Source organism: Papilio polytes, unplaced genomic scaffold (assembly GCF_000836215.1).
Source record: "Papilio polytes unplaced genomic scaffold, Ppol_1.0 DF822733.1, whole genome shotgun sequence".
In the NCBI taxonomy this organism is placed as follows: domain Eukaryota; kingdom Metazoa; phylum Arthropoda; class Insecta; order Lepidoptera; family Papilionidae; genus Papilio; species Papilio polytes.
In genome coordinates, this window is record NW_013526471.1 from 2,469,109 (window position 1) to 2,488,760 (window position 19,652).

A 19,652-nucleotide genomic window follows, 5' to 3' on the forward strand; every position below is an offset into this window, starting at 1 on the left:
AACACCATTATTCTTAGGGGGTAAATATTTTGGATAAAAACCCGAATGTGGGAAAGAGACCATAAGTTGCTGCTAACATCAAGGAAGCAAGATTGTCATCGTCATGTCATTTTGACATTTTCACAAATTATCAATTACAATTTGACACATGTAAACAATAAAATATAATTTTCATAATTTCATGTGGATGAAGTCGCTCGGGAACAGCTAGTAATAATAAATGTAGAGTTTTGACACACAAAAAGGTTTGCTTGTAAGTTAAGAGTAGGCGCACACCTTTGAATAAACTATCGCACAACTGTAGTGCGATTGTCGATTGTTTCGCATCCGATTCAACTGTTTAGTTGCACAACTAAAAATAGAGTAGTGTGCACCTCCATCTAAGCTCATAGGAATCAAATCGAGACTAAATAGTGGTGGAGATTTAATTTCAGGTGTAACGCTCTAAGTATGTAAGTAAAACTGTCAGACAACCTAACGTGTGTTACCTGCATAAGCAAATGATATTTCAGTGAAATCTGGTTTATTTTTTGACATCGGTTCTTATTCTACTCACGTACTTTTTGTTTTGTAATCAATCAACACAGATGGTTCTGTTTATTTATGGAATGTATAAATTTTCTGAATACTAGTGTTCATTGTGATTCATACAGTGAGAGCATTAACCCTCTCGGGGCTCATTTATATTCCCCAGTTCTGTTAATTTATATTCTGACCATGCAAATGTATTTGCTGTACTTCTAAAATCTCATGACAGCGCATATATGCATTTTCTATCATTCTTTCGTTCTTCACACTAATATTGTAAATCCGAAAGTTTGAATGTAAAGTGATTTTAAAATACTTTCACCATTTAAAAGCGTTATCACTAAATAACATAGGTTATATTTAACTCACAAAATTGCAAGAACATCTAGTAATGTATGTAATGAATAAAAATTAAAAAAAAAAACTTGTATTCCATGAAATTTAAAGTTGACAAAAGTTTTTAAAAAATTGAATTTATGATTAGAAAAATAATTTTGGTCATATCAAATTAAAACAATTATAACAAATAATCAAACATGTCCTAAACACTATTTTTTAATATTTATGAATTTTCAATCTTAATTATATTCAATTTGTTATTTAAATATTTTATTTTCAGGTGAAGGTCTCCTCCAAAGATTTCTATTTGTATCTGTCTCTGGCGACGTAAGTGTGGTCCAGCGACATTTTTAAAATATGTAACAACAGATCTCAATGTAGTTTGTCTGAAATGTAAAACGTAATCTAAAAGAACATACAAAGTTTTTTTTTTTAATTCCGTACGATCAAAGTCGCATGCAAATGTTAGTGAAAAGTAATATCAGTCAAGTAAATAATAACATCATTTTAAAAATATTATTTCGACTACAATATGAACATATTTTCATAAAGGTAAAAAAGATTTTAGGGCAAAATTTTGTCATGCAGAGTAGCAAACCTCAAAGTGTTATTTACTGTAATTGCCTACAATTTATGAAAGTAAATTCAGCTGAAAACCTTTTTAAGCGCCTCATTTATTCAGGATAAATGTTGCAGAATGAAAATTTCGCAGGCTCAGGACAGAAAATAAGTGCTTTAAAACGAGCACCGAACAGAAATATTGTTTATACGAGTATGTTAAATTCATTTTTTTACATTATAAGGTAGCAAAGCAAGCGGCCACCTGTAACCGCCGTAATAAGGAAGCGACCGCTGCTCATAGACATCCGCAATTGCTCTGCATTGCCTACCCTAAACGCGGAATTGCTCCCACTTCACGCCTGTCTTCTGTGTGGTCGTAGTATTACTGGGGGCGAGCCGGCCCTGCAGTACAGTTAAAGCGGGCTCTACCACTGAAAGTTGAAAACTTACTTTTAAATAAAAATCATACAAAAAATAGTAATCTTTATGCAAAGAAATACATGTTACCAAAACAACTTACTCAATAATATACTAGGCCAATGTGGAAGTCAATTTATCGCATATAACCCTATGAAAACAATTGAACTGACATTAATATTGTAGTTTTTAATTAATTCTTTGATCATTGTTTAATATTCGGATTAATTCATTATAATGATAACAAACTTTAAAAAGAAAAAAAGTCCTTTCAAACTCAGTGAACTGTAGCTGCCCCGCGATCAAAGCGAAGGGCATCGAATAACAGAAGGCTAACAAGGTTTTTAATGAACGTGTATCAAGTCATGCAAACTCATTAGCATTTAGATATTTTTTTAAACAATCTAGAATTTTTTAAACAAAAAAAGGTGTGTGTGAATAGCATAGAAGATATATGCCATCGCATTTTAATAGTAAATTAAAAGAGTTACAGTACTTTAATCGATTGAATTTTGAAAAGCATGCAACCAAATAACAACTATTCCTTAAAGTAAAGCACAATCACGTAAATCGGATCGTATATCTCAGCATAATTATACTAATATTATAACTGCGAAAGGATGGATGGATGTTTGTTATAGTTTGTAGCCTAAACGGCTAAACGGATTTCAATGAAATTTGGTATAGATGTAGAGGATAGTCTGGAAAAACACATAGGCTACTCAATTTTGTTTTTTTTTTTAATTCCACGCAGAGTCGCGGGCGAAAGCTTGTTAGTACATAGACGAATCGAATTGAAAACCTTAAAATATAACTCGAACGCAGCTAAAACGAAAATGTACAATGAGTATTAAATTATAAGCTGCCAACTTCGTCAGACACATTCATAATTCGTGCCGTTTAACTCCGGCAAGTTTCGTAGCTGATGTATCATTCAACTTGGCGTAGTTTCAATTGAAACTTTAATAATTAACTCCGACTGAACTATTACAACAATGGAATTAATAGCTAACGTCTATTCACAGGAAATTCGATCCGAGTCGTACTCCGAAACATATTCAATTAGTTTTTCTCTAATGTTACATGTGTTAGCTGCAGATATCATTTCTCTATTACAATCTCTATAGTTTTAGGTTATATTTCCACAGAGTTACAGATGCCTGTGAAAATATAACCTAAAAATACGCATCACAATGCTCTACCAAAACTAAGATTAACTATAGTTAAATTGCTTGTTCTTAGTTTGAGAAAAAAGTTTGTAGTTAGTGACAGGGAATCCTAAATTTAGCTTACCTGTTGCGCGTGTTTCGAGGGCACCTATTATAATTTTGCGTTCCTTCCTGTGAACATTGGTGTCCTATTTCAAATTCGATTCTACCTACAACCTTGGTTAGAGGTCCTTAAGAGTAAATATACACCAAAAACAAATGCGTTTCTATCTCAATTATAATCATGTTCTTGTCTTAATACCTCTTAATAGTAAACGATATTAAATGAAACATTCGTAAAGAGGTATTACGGTAATCTCCCAGATTAATCCATCGTTATACTGCGTAACAAGGATATTATCATTGATGGGATATCAATTATTACGGTAACTATTTTCTTTCTTAAATAAAATAACTAAGGGTTTTACTATTAATAAATATGCGTTGTTACTATTCGTCTTTGATAATTCAAAGCTTTGTAGCTAATCGTTCCACTGGACACTATTATAAACAAAAAGAATAAGATCTTTTTTATTTGTTATATTGTGTGTAATATTGAGCGCTACCAGCGCCTTGCGGGAATTGTCTACAACGACTTCTCTTTAACCATGCCTTTGGGAAAGTTACCAAGGTTACGTGACTGTGTAAATCGAAGCTGTCCTTACTGTCCAACGCTCTTAGCGCTTACAGAACCTTGCCCTATCTTAACGCTGTGAGTCTTCAGAAATGGTATATATTTGCAAAGGCGGATGTATTAACTATTTACCGAACATTAAAATGACAAAGAGATTATATACTTTATAGTAATTAATCTCCGTTCGTTCCGAAGATAGTTATGCAAATTTTAATTGAAACACCCACTGGACAGAATAGGATTTGCTTTTCTAATCCTCGAGAAGGACGCACGCTTAATTTCGCAGAATTAACTGTCTGGGGATACACTTTCGGGTTTTACGCCGCTGCCCCGTTTTGAATATAAATTCTCTAATCTAGTATTGAAGCAGTAAAAGTTTACGGGGCTTTAATTTTTAATTGAGATTCACTTAATGTGCCGATTTTAATTACTCGATTCACTAAAATACAAGTTAATGAAAAAAGGGTAAGAGAGTTAACGAATACTTCCAAGAAAAATATTCAATTATTATTTTAGTGATTTTCATTTGTTAAGTTTAAATTATTAAAAGCTATATCTATCAACAAGTTCTTAGGTATATTTCCCCCCCGTTACCAAAAAAAAGGTAACGTCAGTAACGATAATTAAAATAACAAAACAAATTTTAGACATTCCTAATTCGATTTTACTTCTATCAATCTAATTCTAGTGATATAAAAAAGATGCAGCATAAGTTACTTTTTTTAAGCACGGGATTCAAATATTTTAAATGGCTTTTTAAAATAAATCTAATTATTAACAAATTAGCTGTTCCCATGCGGCTTCATCCGCAGGAAATTGCAAATGTCAAGATTCAAATGCGCAAATGACAACCATGACAACCTTGCTTCCTTGAAGGTGGAATGTTTAAGTTTATGGCACCTTTCCTCCACCAACTTTTTTTTTAATTTATTTACCTCCTAAGTTTATAGCGTGAAAGTAAGCCTAAAGCATACCGAAAGTGTAGGGCTTTTTATCAAAGAAATAATTATTCGAGAATATGCTGTGATTCCTGACTTATTACGCCACGAAGTAGTGTGTGTTTACGCTTTATTCTATTAGTATAGAAGTGAAGATTGAAACACGAACAGAGTAAAATATCTATAAAATTATTTAAATTCAAGATTCGAAGAGTTCATTAGTAAAGGAGTGGAGACAGAATAATAGATTAGGTAAATTGATATCAGAGCGCTGATAGAGATGGTTACGTCTGTAATAAATTGAAACTGAGAAAACAGTCGTCACAGTTAAGGAATTTAATTCGCTTACCATTAAACATTTAATTCATGACAGTTAATTTACTATAAGTCAAGGTATGAAAATAAAAACATCATTTAACAAATTCATTTTATTTATGTAATAAAATATAAATAAATAGTCCAACTTTAAAATTACAGTTAAACAAACCTTTCTATTTTTCTGTACATTTTTTTTATTTTCTATTAGATCGAAAATAATTGGGAATATTTTAATTTTTCAATACAATAAATACATACAGGAATTTATATTTTAAAATTACATTTATTACGTATGGAAAGTGCCAACATTAACATTTTATTAGTGTTTAAAAATAAATGCCTAATACGCACTAAACAATAAAAATAATAGCCAAAATTAACAGATCTATTTAAAAGTAATTAATGTATCCAATTAATGGTCTTTAGAACTCAATGAAACATCGATTAGTGACGTCATAGGTCTTTAATTTCTTTTTGGTTGTCAACAGTTTGGTATTTTCTATACTTGTGAAATTTAATTGGATACAAAAACATTTTAAACCAAATAATAAGATGTTTTCCGAAGTGTCCGACCGATTTGCTATATCAATGGGATTTTTCCCTTTGAGCCGACCTAAGGCCAATCCCCAACGGGAAACACCGAAATGTTTGTGTGATATCACATAGTTAATTATCTTTATTTTCTCCAGGAGCGCCGACCAGAAACCATCTAGTACGCGCTTGAACCGCCATATTGCGTACCAATCGCTTCTTGTCGTCAAGAGATGGCGCTATTTCAAGTAACACATCCTGTTTATAAGGTAAAAGTACCGATGTCGGATACCCTTTAGCGATTTCGAATAGATTTTGTAAACTCTTTATTCTAACATCCTGAAATTGTAACACAAAATGAGTAAGTATGGGCCTGTCCCACCAAAATGTAATCTGTCTGATAACAATCCAACGTGTGAAATATGTTATTGAAATGTGGGATTTTGTTTCCTTATCTGACAGTGACGTCACTTTTAAGCTATCTGAGCCTCTATCAGCCACTGGTGGGACAGGCCCTAAGTCTGTTTACCTAAACTTATTAAAAGAAAATATTTTAAAGATTTACTTGTAAATAAAAAAAAAACAATCAATAAATGTGATTGTAGACCATAACTACGTAGAATATTTAAAAACTTCTCATGCAAATATTTAAAAATGGCTTATATACAAAGGCCTTTATGGCTTTAATTGTTACAAATTTTATATTGCATTTTCATAAAAATAGAAAAACACCTGACTCAAAATTACTATTTTACACCACAAACAAACATACACACATACATACAAATCATTTATTAGTCGGTTAAAAACAATTATTATTACAAACTCACCATAGATTTGACATACGTGGACAGTTTAATCAGCCGAGGCAATATAGTCTGTAAGCTGTCGGCCACTACGCCGTGTTTCGCTTGCACGAAGTGACACAGCACGTCCAGCATCACTACCAGCAAATCCTTATTGTCATACTCTAATCCGTCAATAACTAAACACGAGACCTGAAATACATTAAAACTAACAGTTAATTCGATCTCTTAACTTAAATAAGGTTAGAGAACCAATAGTTCACTTTTATGTAGCTATAAGTATAATATTGTTATTGATTGTAAAAAAAAGTAAACAATGTCTTTGGATTCACTACGCCAAGGGGAGAACGAAGGGGCGGCAGAGGCTCTATAAAAAGGACAATACTTGACTTCTGTTAATGTTAATATAAGTTTTTTAACTGATTTTCGATTAATCCAAAGGCACATTCTAAAAAAATCTCAAACACTACATTTCGTAAGCGTTTACAATCTGACAGACGTCAAAATTAAAATAGAATTTGGGATCTAAGTGAGGCTTTAATATTTAAAATAATATGTTTTTAAATTACGTATTAGTATGCGACCGTTGACGATTGAAAATAATAAAAATACAAACTGCTTACTCTATTAGGATGATTGTTAAGAACACTTTTCGGCGTTTTCGCTAAAATGTACGCCCAACTCAATAAATAATACTCCTTTACTTCTGAATTTAATAAATCAAGTTTCGCCGTTAAATTTGAAAACGATTGGAATATTCTCTGTTTGTAGAAAGGAGTTATTCTACAGTGTTGCCGTCTGCTCAAATATTCCTGAAAATCTGACACTATTAAGCGAATAGCTTCAGCGCCTTCTTTAGCATAATCCTCACTAGTTATGGAAACTAGAATCTGAAACAAAAAATAGTCATACAAACTTGTCTGGTCATTGTATCGCAAAACTTAGACGAGTGGCGCTAGTATCGCAGTATGTTACATCTGTACTTGTAACAGACTTTTCAAAAAAGTATAAAAAAAAATCTGGATGTCAGCAATAGCATATTTGCATCGGATAATCTTCGGAACGAATGAGATAATTTTGTTTTGAGATTAACTGGAAGGAATATGTGGGAATGTTTTAGGCTACTCTAATTCTACGCTGACGAAGTCGTAACGCTGGTATGTTTATAGTATCAAAAATTTACCTTTTCCAACCAAAATAGAAACTGCCCACTGCTTCTCATTACTAAAGCTTTTGTAATCCACGCATATAACTGTATTAATCTTGGACATAAAGATAAATCATCTCTTCTACACGACGACAAATAATCCTTCAATAATTCATATAACAAATCGAATTTCTGTCCATGATCCGCTTTATTCAAGAAATGTCCCACCAACACACACGCTTTCATCCTAACTGTATCAATTTCACTATTCAAAGATAACCTCAAAGCTAACGTCATTATATCTTTTATAACCACATCATAATAATTTTCATGTATAGATAAATATAGACTTTCAATTATCAAGAAATTCATATCATTCGTCTTACATTCGTCTAACAATTCGTTTGTATATTTCGATATTATTATCTGCTGTTTGTCTTCTGGTAAACTGCTTATTGTATTCGATATTAACATGAATCCATGGTTGTAAGTCTCTTCACAAGTTCCCAATTTAATTTCTCTTAATAACCAATTTATAACTGAATCTGTTAAACCATGATCACTTTCTATTTCTGTTATCTTTTCGTCTGTATACAAAGTTGTATCTGACATCGATTCATTCAATGCTTCAACCACTTTAGGTGCACTATCTCGATCATCAGTAATTATTTTTAACATCTCTTCAACTATTAATGTAGTAAAAACATCTATACTCGCTAAATTTGATAATAAATTTAAACGCTTTTGAAAATTTGTTTTATCCTCCATCAAATTGTCTAATTCACATTTACCTTTCACAACTAAATTCATTATTATTTCAGGATTGTATCTAGCGATAGCATGTATCGCTTCAACACTTATTTTTAATAATTCACTATCTTGTGAATGCTGCACATTATAAGTCAGTACTTCAACAAATGGTAGAATTAAATTCGATTTTAGTACATCGGCCATTTTTATCATAGTTCTAAAACCAGCTATTTGGTAATCGCTGGAAGTTTGACTAACAGCTAATAAACAGAGCTGAAGAATTTCATCGATTTTTTCATCTAATTCTTTCAACATATTCCAATGTTTAGCTATATCGTAGAGATCTCCAAGAAACTCTATACTAGCGATTTGTAGTTTTGATGATGTTTTAAATTCGTAATAAGCTGCAATTGCTGGCACCATACATTTAGTTACTAAAAAACAAGATTCCATAGACGCATTTGCTGTGGTTAATAATATTTTACTTGATTGAGAAAATTGTGATACAGTTGAGGAACTAGCTAATGCTGTTTGAATAGATATTATTATTGCCTTAACAAAGTTTTCGAATTCCTGATCCGTGTTTACAGTTGTAGCTAATCTCGATACTAGACCTGATAATGCTTCATGAGCTGCCATTTTTAAATCACTATCAGTTTTATGAGTGATCTCTCTATGTATTGAAGACCATAAAGTCTTTAAAAAAGGTTTATAACTCTCTGGTTTGAATGTTTTACAACTTTCAGCCTGCAAAGAAAAATGTAACTCTATTATTTACCATTTTAATAAATCAACTTCTTTATGTAAATCATATATAAAAAATTGCATCCAGATTTATTAAAATTTTTTTGGAAATACCACTTCAAAACATCGGAACCTTCGCGTTAATATTTTAGTAAGACAATAACATGAATGGTTTTAGCTACTTTAAATGTTGCACCAACTACTTACCAGTAACTTCAATGAGTCAATTTTGGCAACCCTCAAAGTGGAATCCAGTTTCTCAACGAGAAGCACAAGACAGTGTTCAGCGAACTCCGGCACCGCACACATGCAGGGTATCAATGCTGCAGCCAGATCTTGTCTTGTAACCGCGGCAGGATCATTTGGTGATGGATGGAAATCAATTGGATAGTAACAAGAGATCACATCAAACATCTCTTCAGTCAAATGACCTAAAGGTACACGATTCAGGAAGGTAGGAATAAAATTAAATAGAAACAACAAATTACGAGGATCTCTCTCCCCTTCAATAGATGATATTACTCCATACACAAAATCTGGTCCCAACGATTTAATATCTGTAAAAGAAGATATAAAAATTATAGTGACTCTTGGGGCAACACTGGCCGCAGGTTTTATGACCAGTACGCGCCAATTCAAAGAGTGGTCCTTCGAGCCGGATCACTGTTTGCTTCGATAGTTCATAGATTTAAGTTATAATGAAATGTTATGAAAAAACAATTGTAACAAAAATTACATCATTATATGTCAAGAAAAGTATGTAATCATAAAGTCTGAAAAAGAGCCAGTGTTGCTGGACCAGTGACTGTACATAACACAGGTTCTATCACTCTTACAAATCAGTCTTTATATTCATGTGAGTCTACTCGAGAATTAGACATGGAAAAGATTTCTATTTAGCAAACCCCTGACTAACCACTCTTGCATCATTCACATTCATACATTTACAGATTCACTCTAAATGTGGTTAGAAAACTGCACAATTTAGGGCCTGTCCCACCACTGACCTCAGATAGCTTTAAAATGACGTCACTTAGATAAGGGAACAAAATCCGATATTTCCATCACATATTTTACTTGTAGGATCATTATCAGACAATTTACAATTTGGTGGAACAGACCCTTAGTCTTGCTATTTTGTTGTACCTTAGATCTCTACTTACAGTTAACATCTTTATCAAGTAATTTCTGCACAATTAAATATATATGATGTCTGTCCTGCCGTACTTGTGACTGACAAGGTACTTCACGGAACAAAGTTGTAAAGAACTCTCCGCAGTTCTGCATATTATAATTCTTCATGTCAATCACTGCTAAATACCCTTCTAAAACAGTAGGTATTATTTTATGATTATCTTTCAATCTATCCTCATAGAATTTGGATATAAATTTTATTTGTATATCTGATAAATAGTCCTGCGGCAATTCTTTTAACATTTTAGTAAAGAATCTCATCCCTTTATCTCTTTTATCAACATCTTTGTTTGTTAGTACTCCGGCCATGTTCTCAACTAGTGTTGTTATTTCAATCCGTCCAGATATAATATCTGTAAAGAATTTTATTATAACATTAAAAACCAAATTTTATTAATAGATAGCAATATTTACTAGATGTCTGTGAAGAAAAATAAATCGTGACCTAAAGTGACCTACAGATAGATAACCAAATGTTATCTAATATGGTATATTGGACATACTATTAAGGTCTAGGTTGAATGTCTTTAAGTAGTTTCTTCAATGCTATGTGATGTATATTTGCGATGTAAATAACAGCAACTTACCAGTAATTACATTTTGTGTTTGGTCTAGAATATTCGGATTTTGTATTATCTCATTCGAAAACTCTGGCTTAAACCAAATAGATTCCATAGTTTTAGTTTAAAAGAATATTATGATCCAAGCAATTAAGAATTAACTTGCTTACAGATAACTTTCATAAATTTACATTTGTTTAACATACAAACTAAAAGACTAAACGAAATAACACCAAAAAATTTGAAGTTTGACTGAATTTTAAAAAATAAACTATTGTTTGCTTTTTTTAAACTATTTGTAAATTTAATTTGAGGTTATATTTTCAATTTACTTTTTTTATTTTACGTGGTGGCATTTAGTTTTAATTCTACAGCCACATCTGTCAGAACAAAATATCTGTCACAACTAAGGACATTTAAGAAATATATTTTTGGATCTCTTTGGTCAAAACGATTTTCAAATATAATCTGTCTTTTTCGTATAACCTGCAACTACAATTGTCAATGTCCAATGACATTGACACATATTTCTTGTCAAATTTTACATGTTATTGTATTTTTCTTGTACAAAAAGCATGAAATTATTTCATTTTTTTAAATATTGAGGGCGATTTCAGTTAAGTTCACTTATAGCATAGATTTGTGGGACTTTACTCCTTTTCAAAATTAGGTTGAAATGTCTTACAGAACTGTTGTTAACTTTTTAGCAAAGTTTCATAAGCCAAGAATATTTACCAACATAATTTTACGATCTAATGGAGATTCGACTTTAGGAAGGCATGTATATAGACAAATGCCGTTATGTTCATCAATCACAACATTGGAATCAAAAAGAACATTCGCAACTACTACAAACTCACTTCCAGATCTTAACAAGCCAGAACAAAAGAAATATGAAGGAAAATTTCAAATAATGTTCACATGTAAGATTTGTAATCATAGAAATTCTAAATTTATAACAAAATTAGCATATTACAAAGGTGTAGTTATAATTACCTGTGATGGGTGTGAAAACAAACATCTTATAGCAGATAACCTAAATTGGTTTACCGATATGAATGGAAAGAAGAACATAGAAGATATTATGGCAGAAAAGGGAGAGGTTGTACAGAAAATTATGTCTGAAGACTTGGAATTTATTCTTAAAGCACATAAAGAAGAACAGAAAGAAATACCTGCATTAGAAAGCTGAAATAAACCATCTTTATTTTATTAATTGTAAGATTTAATATTCTAGTTGGAAAAGTTATGTAAATATAGTTAATAAAAATAATGAATCGATCATATGTGTTATTTTTTATATGTTTTAAATTAGAATTATTAAACACAAAAATGTTTTTTAGTACAAGTTAACACTTTCACTGCAACCAACTGGCATAGTAGTGATGCCTGGTTCACACTTGTACAATAGTGCAAGCCCGGCAATTGTATTCTCACTGATGCCAGTTAGTGTTCTGATTATGGCATTTCAATTATAGAACACTATAATAATAGGAAGCAATTGTTATTGCCCTACTGTGCTGTCTACATCTAAACCAGGCATTACTTTTGTATACGAAAGTAGTGGCATTGAAAAGGTTACAACCATTTGGAGTACAAGCCATTTTATCATAAGGTAACAGTATGACACCTTAGGAGTGTTAACTTGTATTTTTCGCAATTTAGAAAGGAACCAACCTTAAAAAATAATTGAACATTATTGATTAAATGACTTTATTTCATAATATGGCTGACCTAAATTACAAATATAAAAAGTATGTCGCAATTTAACAGAAAGGATCAAAATAAACATAACATAAATAAAAATATATTTCATTGTAGAAACCTTATAAAGGACATATATCTTAGTTTTAATATGATTAAATGTAAATAGCAGAGTTTAAACACAGTTTATTAATTTTACTCCATGACATCTCTGTTTTCATTAATTTTTGACATCACTTCTCCAAATGTCAATGTATATGTTTTATTCTTTTTTGCACAAAAGACTTTTTATGTCAACTTTAACATGTTTTGCAGCAAAAAAAAACTTTACTTTAAAAGTGTAAGATTAGGAATTAAAAAAATATTAGTTAAAAGTACACGATATATTTATCTAAAGAGATTCAAAATTTTAAAATCATCCATAGAAACTTGTGCCAACAACGCTATTACATTATTAGTAATATTAAAAATGGCAAAAATGTAATTGAAAAAGTAAACCATTCAATTGACTAATCCACTTATGTCATTCTATAAAGTTTTAATAATGTCTATATTGTCTTATAAATTTTATTTAAAAATGTCAGTGAACTCATCAAAAAAACTAGAACAATGTCCTTTATACAACTTTGATTATGTAATACATAATGAATTTAGATTACATAGGTCGTAACATGGTCTTAAACTATTGTACTGCTATATTGGCACCAAACATTAATCATAAAAATATTCTATTGTTATGTGTGAATTGATGCAATACAACAGCCAGCTTTAAAGCCATTTAATTCTAATTGGTAACTAAAAAAAAATGTTATCAATGTTTATTGTTTCACACTTTTATATACCAATTCTCACATAACAATTATATGCTTAAATCATGTAATTAACATTGAAAAATATTAGGCACTGCATAATCACAGCTGGATATATTGAGAATTCCTAAACATAGTTTGTGCTGGAATGCCATATATTCCTATTCCATTTAAAACAGTTAAAGTACAATTATCATAAATTCTTAACAACATTACGGTGTTTAAACAATATAACAACCTAATTTTACTCTTTTAATTTGTATATCTCTTTAACTATGAAACCAATGATCTGTATAAAAAGGATAGGTCTTTATAAAGAAGTGATAGCTTTTGATTCATTCTATCTAAATGCGCTCGTTTATGTTAATGACTGTAAATTCCATTTTTAATAGGTCCAAATCTCACCTAGATCTCATCAACACCTAGATGATGAAAATCAAATAGGCACAAAAATGTCCATTTACAAAGGTCATTGTACTGGACTCATTTAATTTTGTAATTTCATTCATTGTGGTAAATTTTAGCAAAGTATAGATTCACAATTGCTTCCGTATAGTGGTGCTAAAATTACTTTGAAGATTTATGAAGCAGATATGCAGACTGGGATAATAACAAAATATAGTGCTGTCAATGATTGTTATAAAATATTTGAAATACCCACTGTATAAAATGGAATGTGACATGTCTTCTAATTTCAGACTAACTTCATCATGTTAAAATAATAATATATCAAAAAGCATTATTTATAATAACATACTATACATAATACTAGAAACAGACTATTAAAATTTGTCTACAATGGAATGGTTAAAATGGAAAATATTTGTAACCTAAAAGTATTATTTCATGAAACACACATAAAAATTAAACTAAGTAACTTTTTAATAAATTCTTATACTTTTCATTATTTTATGAAGCACCTACAACTTGAACAATTGTTCAATAATGTACCTCAAAAAATGGCACATTTAAAAACCATCTGTTACTAAACGAAATTGTAAGAAATTGAAGTTGTCAAAATACAAAAAACAAGATGGAAGGTTCCTTGAGCAAGAGGTTGCTTGAGGTTATATTAATTTCTATGCAACTTGTGGAAATTTGTTACCTCATCTTTTTAATGACTATATTCTTACTATTATCTTTGTTTTAAGTTTATGATTTAATTTGGAAATTCGCTTCTCCAATGAGATTTTTTGAGATAAAATGCTATCCTTTCATTGTGTAAAACATTTAAAAAAAAATTGAAGCCACAATACAAATCTCTATCAAGATTACAGGGTGTTCAACTATACACTTGTTAATATACTACATAGTAAAAAAAACCTATTGAATTCATAAAATCGCTTGTAAAAAGTTATTACTAAGAGAAATTAGATCAACATTTAAGCTTAAGGAATGCTAAAGTACCTAAAGATTTTAAAATGGTTACAATTCATAAAAAAGAAATTAGCCCTACGATGGTTAGTACAAAAAAATCATGATTTTTAATTACTCCTAGAAAATAAACTTAACTATAAAATATTATTCATAATACTTTTGAGAGTTGTTTCACATGCCAATATTAATTTTACCTAATTTCACTCTCTTATAATGATAAATTTCAAGTAAAATTTCAGTCTTCTATCATATAATCGTAATTGAATTTCATACCCTTTTAGGACGGCTTATCACTGCATACTCCGCTCCATTACAATTACCATTGATGTCCTCCAAGGAAACTTGATTCTGTAAAGCTTGAGCTTGTGCCGCAGTAGGTACCTGAGGTCCAGGAGTATTCGGTTTCCGTATCATACCATATCCCAAATGAGAATCATCAGCCAATCGCGCTGTCTGCATAACATTCTCAACTTCATCATAATCATTCCAAGTATCTTTATTCTTTGACTCGTTGATCGCAAGCGTTGTAGGACGTGCTTCAACTTTTTTATATCTCGAAGACTTGTTAAGTTTACTTGTAGAGCCAAAATACTGCAGCCTGTCATAATTCTCGTCTTCCGGACTCAACGGTAAAAGAATGATTCGGGAAGATTCAGGACCATTGCTGTTTAAATTATCTTGCGATCTTGAAATAAGTTTCATACAATTAGGACTGTCGGCCAAATTAGGTGTAAATTCGGTATGATCTGGATCGTCGATACCAAATTGTTTCCAAGCCTCACTACGAACTTCGACTTTATCATAAGGGACTGATGGCAATTGAGTCTTGGATTCAAGTGTCTCAAAATTTTCAAGTTTTTTGTATCTGCCAAAATCTATACTGTCATCTGTTGATGACAAGGGATCCTTGATTGGTTTGTGTATGTTTATAATCTTTCGCGGAGGCTTCTGTGGTTTCGGTTTCAGAGCTGGTTTAGGCATCAGTAAAGGCGCCGTATCTGACGTAGAAGATTGTTGACTTGATGCTGAATTTGTTTTAAATGATAAAGAGCTTAAATTCAATTCTTCTGGCCTTGCAGCAACCAAAGGGCTCCGAGAACCGGGGAATAAGTTCACACTTGGTTGAATATTAAACTCAGTATGTTCCGGACTGTTTAAATTATCATTACCAATCGATTGCTTCATTGTCTTCATTTTTAATGACAGACATTTAAAAATTTCTGATTGGTTAGGATGTTCTAGATGGAAAATACCTTCCCCAGTATCACATTTCCTGCCAGCTTCAAAGGTAAATTTACCCTGTCTATAACCATACCTTCTTATGTACCTATATGGCCAAGTGGCATATAATTTATTATCATTTACATCTCGAAGATCTATTGCGGTTGAAGTAAGAAGTAAAAGGTATCTAATTGGCTCTAAACCGCATCTTATTGATGCATCGGAAGAGCACATTTTGACAGAAAACACTCCTTCACCTGATGAACAATATAGGTCATTATCTTCATCACAACTTATTGGCATAGAATCAGAGTTTTTAAAGGCCACTGACTGTAAAGCTGAGACCCATTCTAAGGTTTCCATTTCTGATTGAGCACTGATCTGTTGAGTATGTGACTTAGTTAATATAGTAATAGTATTTGGACTAGAATGTGTAATTTTTATGCAATTTTCAAGTGTTATAATCTTAGGAATAGATCCTGCTGTAACATCTTCCTTGTTGTCGTATATTTCCAATCTTTCAATGCCTTGTTTGCTGGCATTGTAGAGTATACAGTGTTTTTGTTGCCAATTTTTCTGGAAATTAAAAATTATTAAATTAATAAAAGTGTTGTTTAAGGTAAAAATGTCTAGTCTACACTGTAGACTCTATTTCCCTGATTCTTTGCCAACATATTAATTCTTTACTTGATTACACAATTATTTTATACATATGTATTAGAAACGCATGAAAATATATCAAAACCAATATTAATAGGAAAATAGAAAGTTCTTTTGAGTTCTACCACAGTAAGCATATCTGTTAGCTATTTATACTTTACTTGGTTTAACATTCTAAATTAACACAAATTTATTTGTAATGTTAATTAAAGTGCTTTAACATTGGTCAAGAATTATGACAAGCAAAAAGACTGTATCCAAAATAAAATATAAAACATTTACTGCAGACAACTTTAATAATGAATTTTTACTATATTTTTAGTTGTTTTAATTTGTCTATTTATTTTCGTTGTATTTATTAGTAACTACATAGTGCACACGCAACCAAACAAGTTTAGTACAATCTACCCTTCCCTGACTCATTTAGAAAGCGTGTGCAGTTTTTATTAGTTATTTAAATACTGTCTACCTTAAATCTAAATAAGGTTATACTATTCACATTGAGTTACATAAATTTATCCTAATAATTGTTATTGTATATTTTACCTTCTTAGGAAATTTACTGAACATGTTTCCTCCGGCTGGAGGAAATAATAAACAACCGGATTTTATCTCGTCGTCCTGCTCCATCATGATGTTTCCAACTTATTTAATTTGTACTCAATAATATTCAAATCTATTGCAACTATAAAGCATAGCAATTAGTCAAAAAACTTTTAAGTTCTGTCGATATTTAAAACGAAATGCATCGCACGAACAAAAAATAAAGTTTAGGTGACAGAACACAATGAGTGGAATTAGTGTTGTGCCAGAATTCGCTGCTATGTTGTACCAATTTGCTGAGTTATCTGATTATACCAAAACTGTCATCGAGCCTATTTTTTGATTACCAAAAGTATGTATAACGTGTCACTAACCACGCAAATTAAAAACACTTTTTTCAATTAACAGTGTCTTTCACAAGTCTTGTAATTTAATGAAATTTCTTAATAAATTACTTGGAAAATATTTCAAAGAAATTGGTTTAATATGTTACAGGGTCTTTAAAAAGGACCAGTTTTACAACACTAGTAACGTTAGTATAATCTGTTTTTATTGTTTTTGTCAAACTCAAAACCCAATTTGTCAAATTCTGTCAGTGTCAAATTGACACTCATTTATCTGACCTAATTCGATTTGCGTGTTTGTTTGTTTTCATGTTAATTGTTTATACATTTGCCATACAGTTTTCGTTCATTGGGGATAGATTCCTCGTCGGTTCAATATAAAATACTTAGTTCCAAGTAAATAGCGAGATGTCAAATAATGTTAATCCTTTAGTCGGCACAGCGCATCTACTTGATGAATTGGATAGTACGTTTTTTATACTTATATTTATACAAATTATTTAAAATTATTTCACGTTAATGGTCCTTGTTTCATAAAGAAAAACTCATGGTACTTCTACGAGATGGCAGAACTCTAATTGGATATCTACGATGTGTTGATCAATTCGCAAACCTTGTTTTACATAAAACCATTGAAAGGATTCATGTTGGAAAGGAATACGGAGATATACCGCGCGGAATATTTATAGTAAGAGGTGAAAACGTAGTACTTTTAGGAGAAATTGTAAGTTTCTTAACATTAGCTTGTCTAATTAAATTGTTTGATAATATTTATTAAGTTGTTATAGTACATTGTGGCCTTATATTTTATAGTTTTTTTTTTGGTAGTTGATAGTGATCAGTTTTTTTTTCAGGACAAAGACAAAGAAGATAACTTGCCATTAACAGAAGTGTCGGTAGATGATATACTTGATGCTCAAAGACGGGAGCAAGATGCAAAAATAGAACAACAGAAATTGTTGTCAAAGGCATTAAAAGAAAGAGGATTAAATTTATTAGCAGATCTGGGACATGATGATATGTTTTAAATTAAGTAATTAGATTTCTTTGTTACTTATATTATTACTTTTATATTACGAGGGTGAACCAAAAAATTCTTGGAATCAATATTAAAAAATGCAATGATTTAAATAATAATATTTTATTTTTCTACATAATCTCCCTCCAATGCAATGCATTTCGAATAACGCGTTTCTAACTTCCATATTCCTTGTGAAAAAATATTATTTTCTTGACTCTCGTAAAAGTCCTCTACGGCAGCTATAACCGCGTCATTATCGTGAAATTTTGTTCCACAAATTTCCTCTTTTAATTTCGGAAATAAGTGAAAATCACTTGGGGCTAAGTCCGGAGAATATGGTGGGTGGTCAAGGAGATTGAAGCCAGCACAGCGGATTGCGTTGAGCGCAACTTCCGATCGATGAGCAGGAGCGTTATCTTGAAGGAACAACACGCCCAACGAGTTTTCCACGACGTTTTTCTTTAATCGCTTCACGCACTTTCGGGATTAAATTTGCATAATAGGGTCCAGTAATCGTCTGGCCTTTTGGCACGTAATCAATAAAAAGGATTCCTTCACTATCCCAGAACACAGAGGCCATAACTTAGCCAGCGGTAGGAGCAACTCGAAATTTCTTGATGGATGGAGAGGATGGCCGTTTCCAAGACATGCTTTGTCTTTTAGTTTCAGGATCAAAATGGTGGACCCACGTTTCATCCATGGTGACAAGACGACGGCAAAAATTATCCGAATCACGCTGGAACATTTCGAGATTACACTTGGAAATTTCCAAACGTCGCTTTTTGTTTTCGTCGGTTAACATTCATGGCACCCATCTTGCAGACACTTTTTTGAACCCCAGTGAATCAATTAAAATGGATTGAACGCTACCAAAAGATATCTTTAGGATCTCAGCTATATGTTTTATAGTCATTCTTCTGTCTTCCAAAACCAGATTCTCAACCTTTTTGACATTTTCTTCTGTAACGGAGGTTGAAGGCCGCCCAGAACGTGGGTCATCTTCTAAATTCATCTACCTCTTTAAATTCAGCCACCCAGTACGCAACAGTAGAATAGGGTACAGCATCACCCCCTAATGTCTGCTGAATATGCAAAAACTTTCCTTCGTAGACATTTTTTTCAAACTGAGATATTTTATCACCGCACGTAACTCACTTTCATCCATAATTTTGACTTTTTAGCTACTCGTTGCACAAAAAAATTTATTACATGCGAACGAAGGGAGGCAATAATGTACAGCCACGATAATGCACGGGTCCCTATAATGTACGACCCGATAATGCACGGCCCAATAATCC

The 19,652-nt window shown here is 31.6% G+C and overlaps 3 protein-coding genes across 3 annotated transcripts; 1 reads left to right on the plus strand and 2 right to left on the minus strand.

Annotated features, from left to right (window-relative positions):
- Positions 1-5,094: 5,094 nt before the first annotated feature.
- LOC106105768 (MMS19 nucleotide excision repair protein homolog) lies at positions 5,095-10,976 on the minus strand. The gene is made up of 7 exons (XM_013286203.1): positions 10,703-10,976; positions 10,085-10,468; positions 9,129-9,478; positions 7,464-8,924; positions 6,904-7,170; positions 6,305-6,472; positions 5,095-5,813 (listed from the first exon to the last, which is right to left on the minus strand). Exons 1-7 carry the CDS (start codon positions 10,788-10,790, stop codon positions 5,610-5,612), a joined length of 2,922 nt encoding a protein of 973 aa, XP_013141657.1. The 5' UTR covers positions 10,791-10,976; the 3' UTR covers positions 5,095-5,609.
- Positions 10,977-14,029: 3,053 nt separating this feature from the next.
- On the minus strand, positions 14,030-17,242 carry LOC106105784 (docking protein 3). Its single transcript, XM_013286224.1, has 2 exons — positions 16,993-17,242; positions 14,030-16,362 (listed from the first exon to the last, which is right to left on the minus strand). Exons 1-2 carry the CDS (start codon positions 17,077-17,079, stop codon positions 14,833-14,835), a joined length of 1,617 nt encoding a protein of 538 aa, XP_013141678.1. The 5' UTR covers positions 17,080-17,242; the 3' UTR covers positions 14,030-14,832.
- Positions 17,243-17,581: 339 nt separating this feature from the next.
- On the plus strand, positions 17,582-18,554 carry LOC106105685 (U6 snRNA-associated Sm-like protein LSm1). Its single transcript, XM_013286112.1, has 3 exons — positions 17,582-17,799; positions 17,873-18,057; positions 18,188-18,554. Exons 1-3 carry the CDS (start codon positions 17,742-17,744, stop codon positions 18,359-18,361), a joined length of 417 nt encoding a protein of 138 aa, XP_013141566.1. The 5' UTR covers positions 17,582-17,741; the 3' UTR covers positions 18,362-18,554.
- The last annotated feature ends 1,098 nt before the right edge of the window (positions 18,555-19,652 follow it).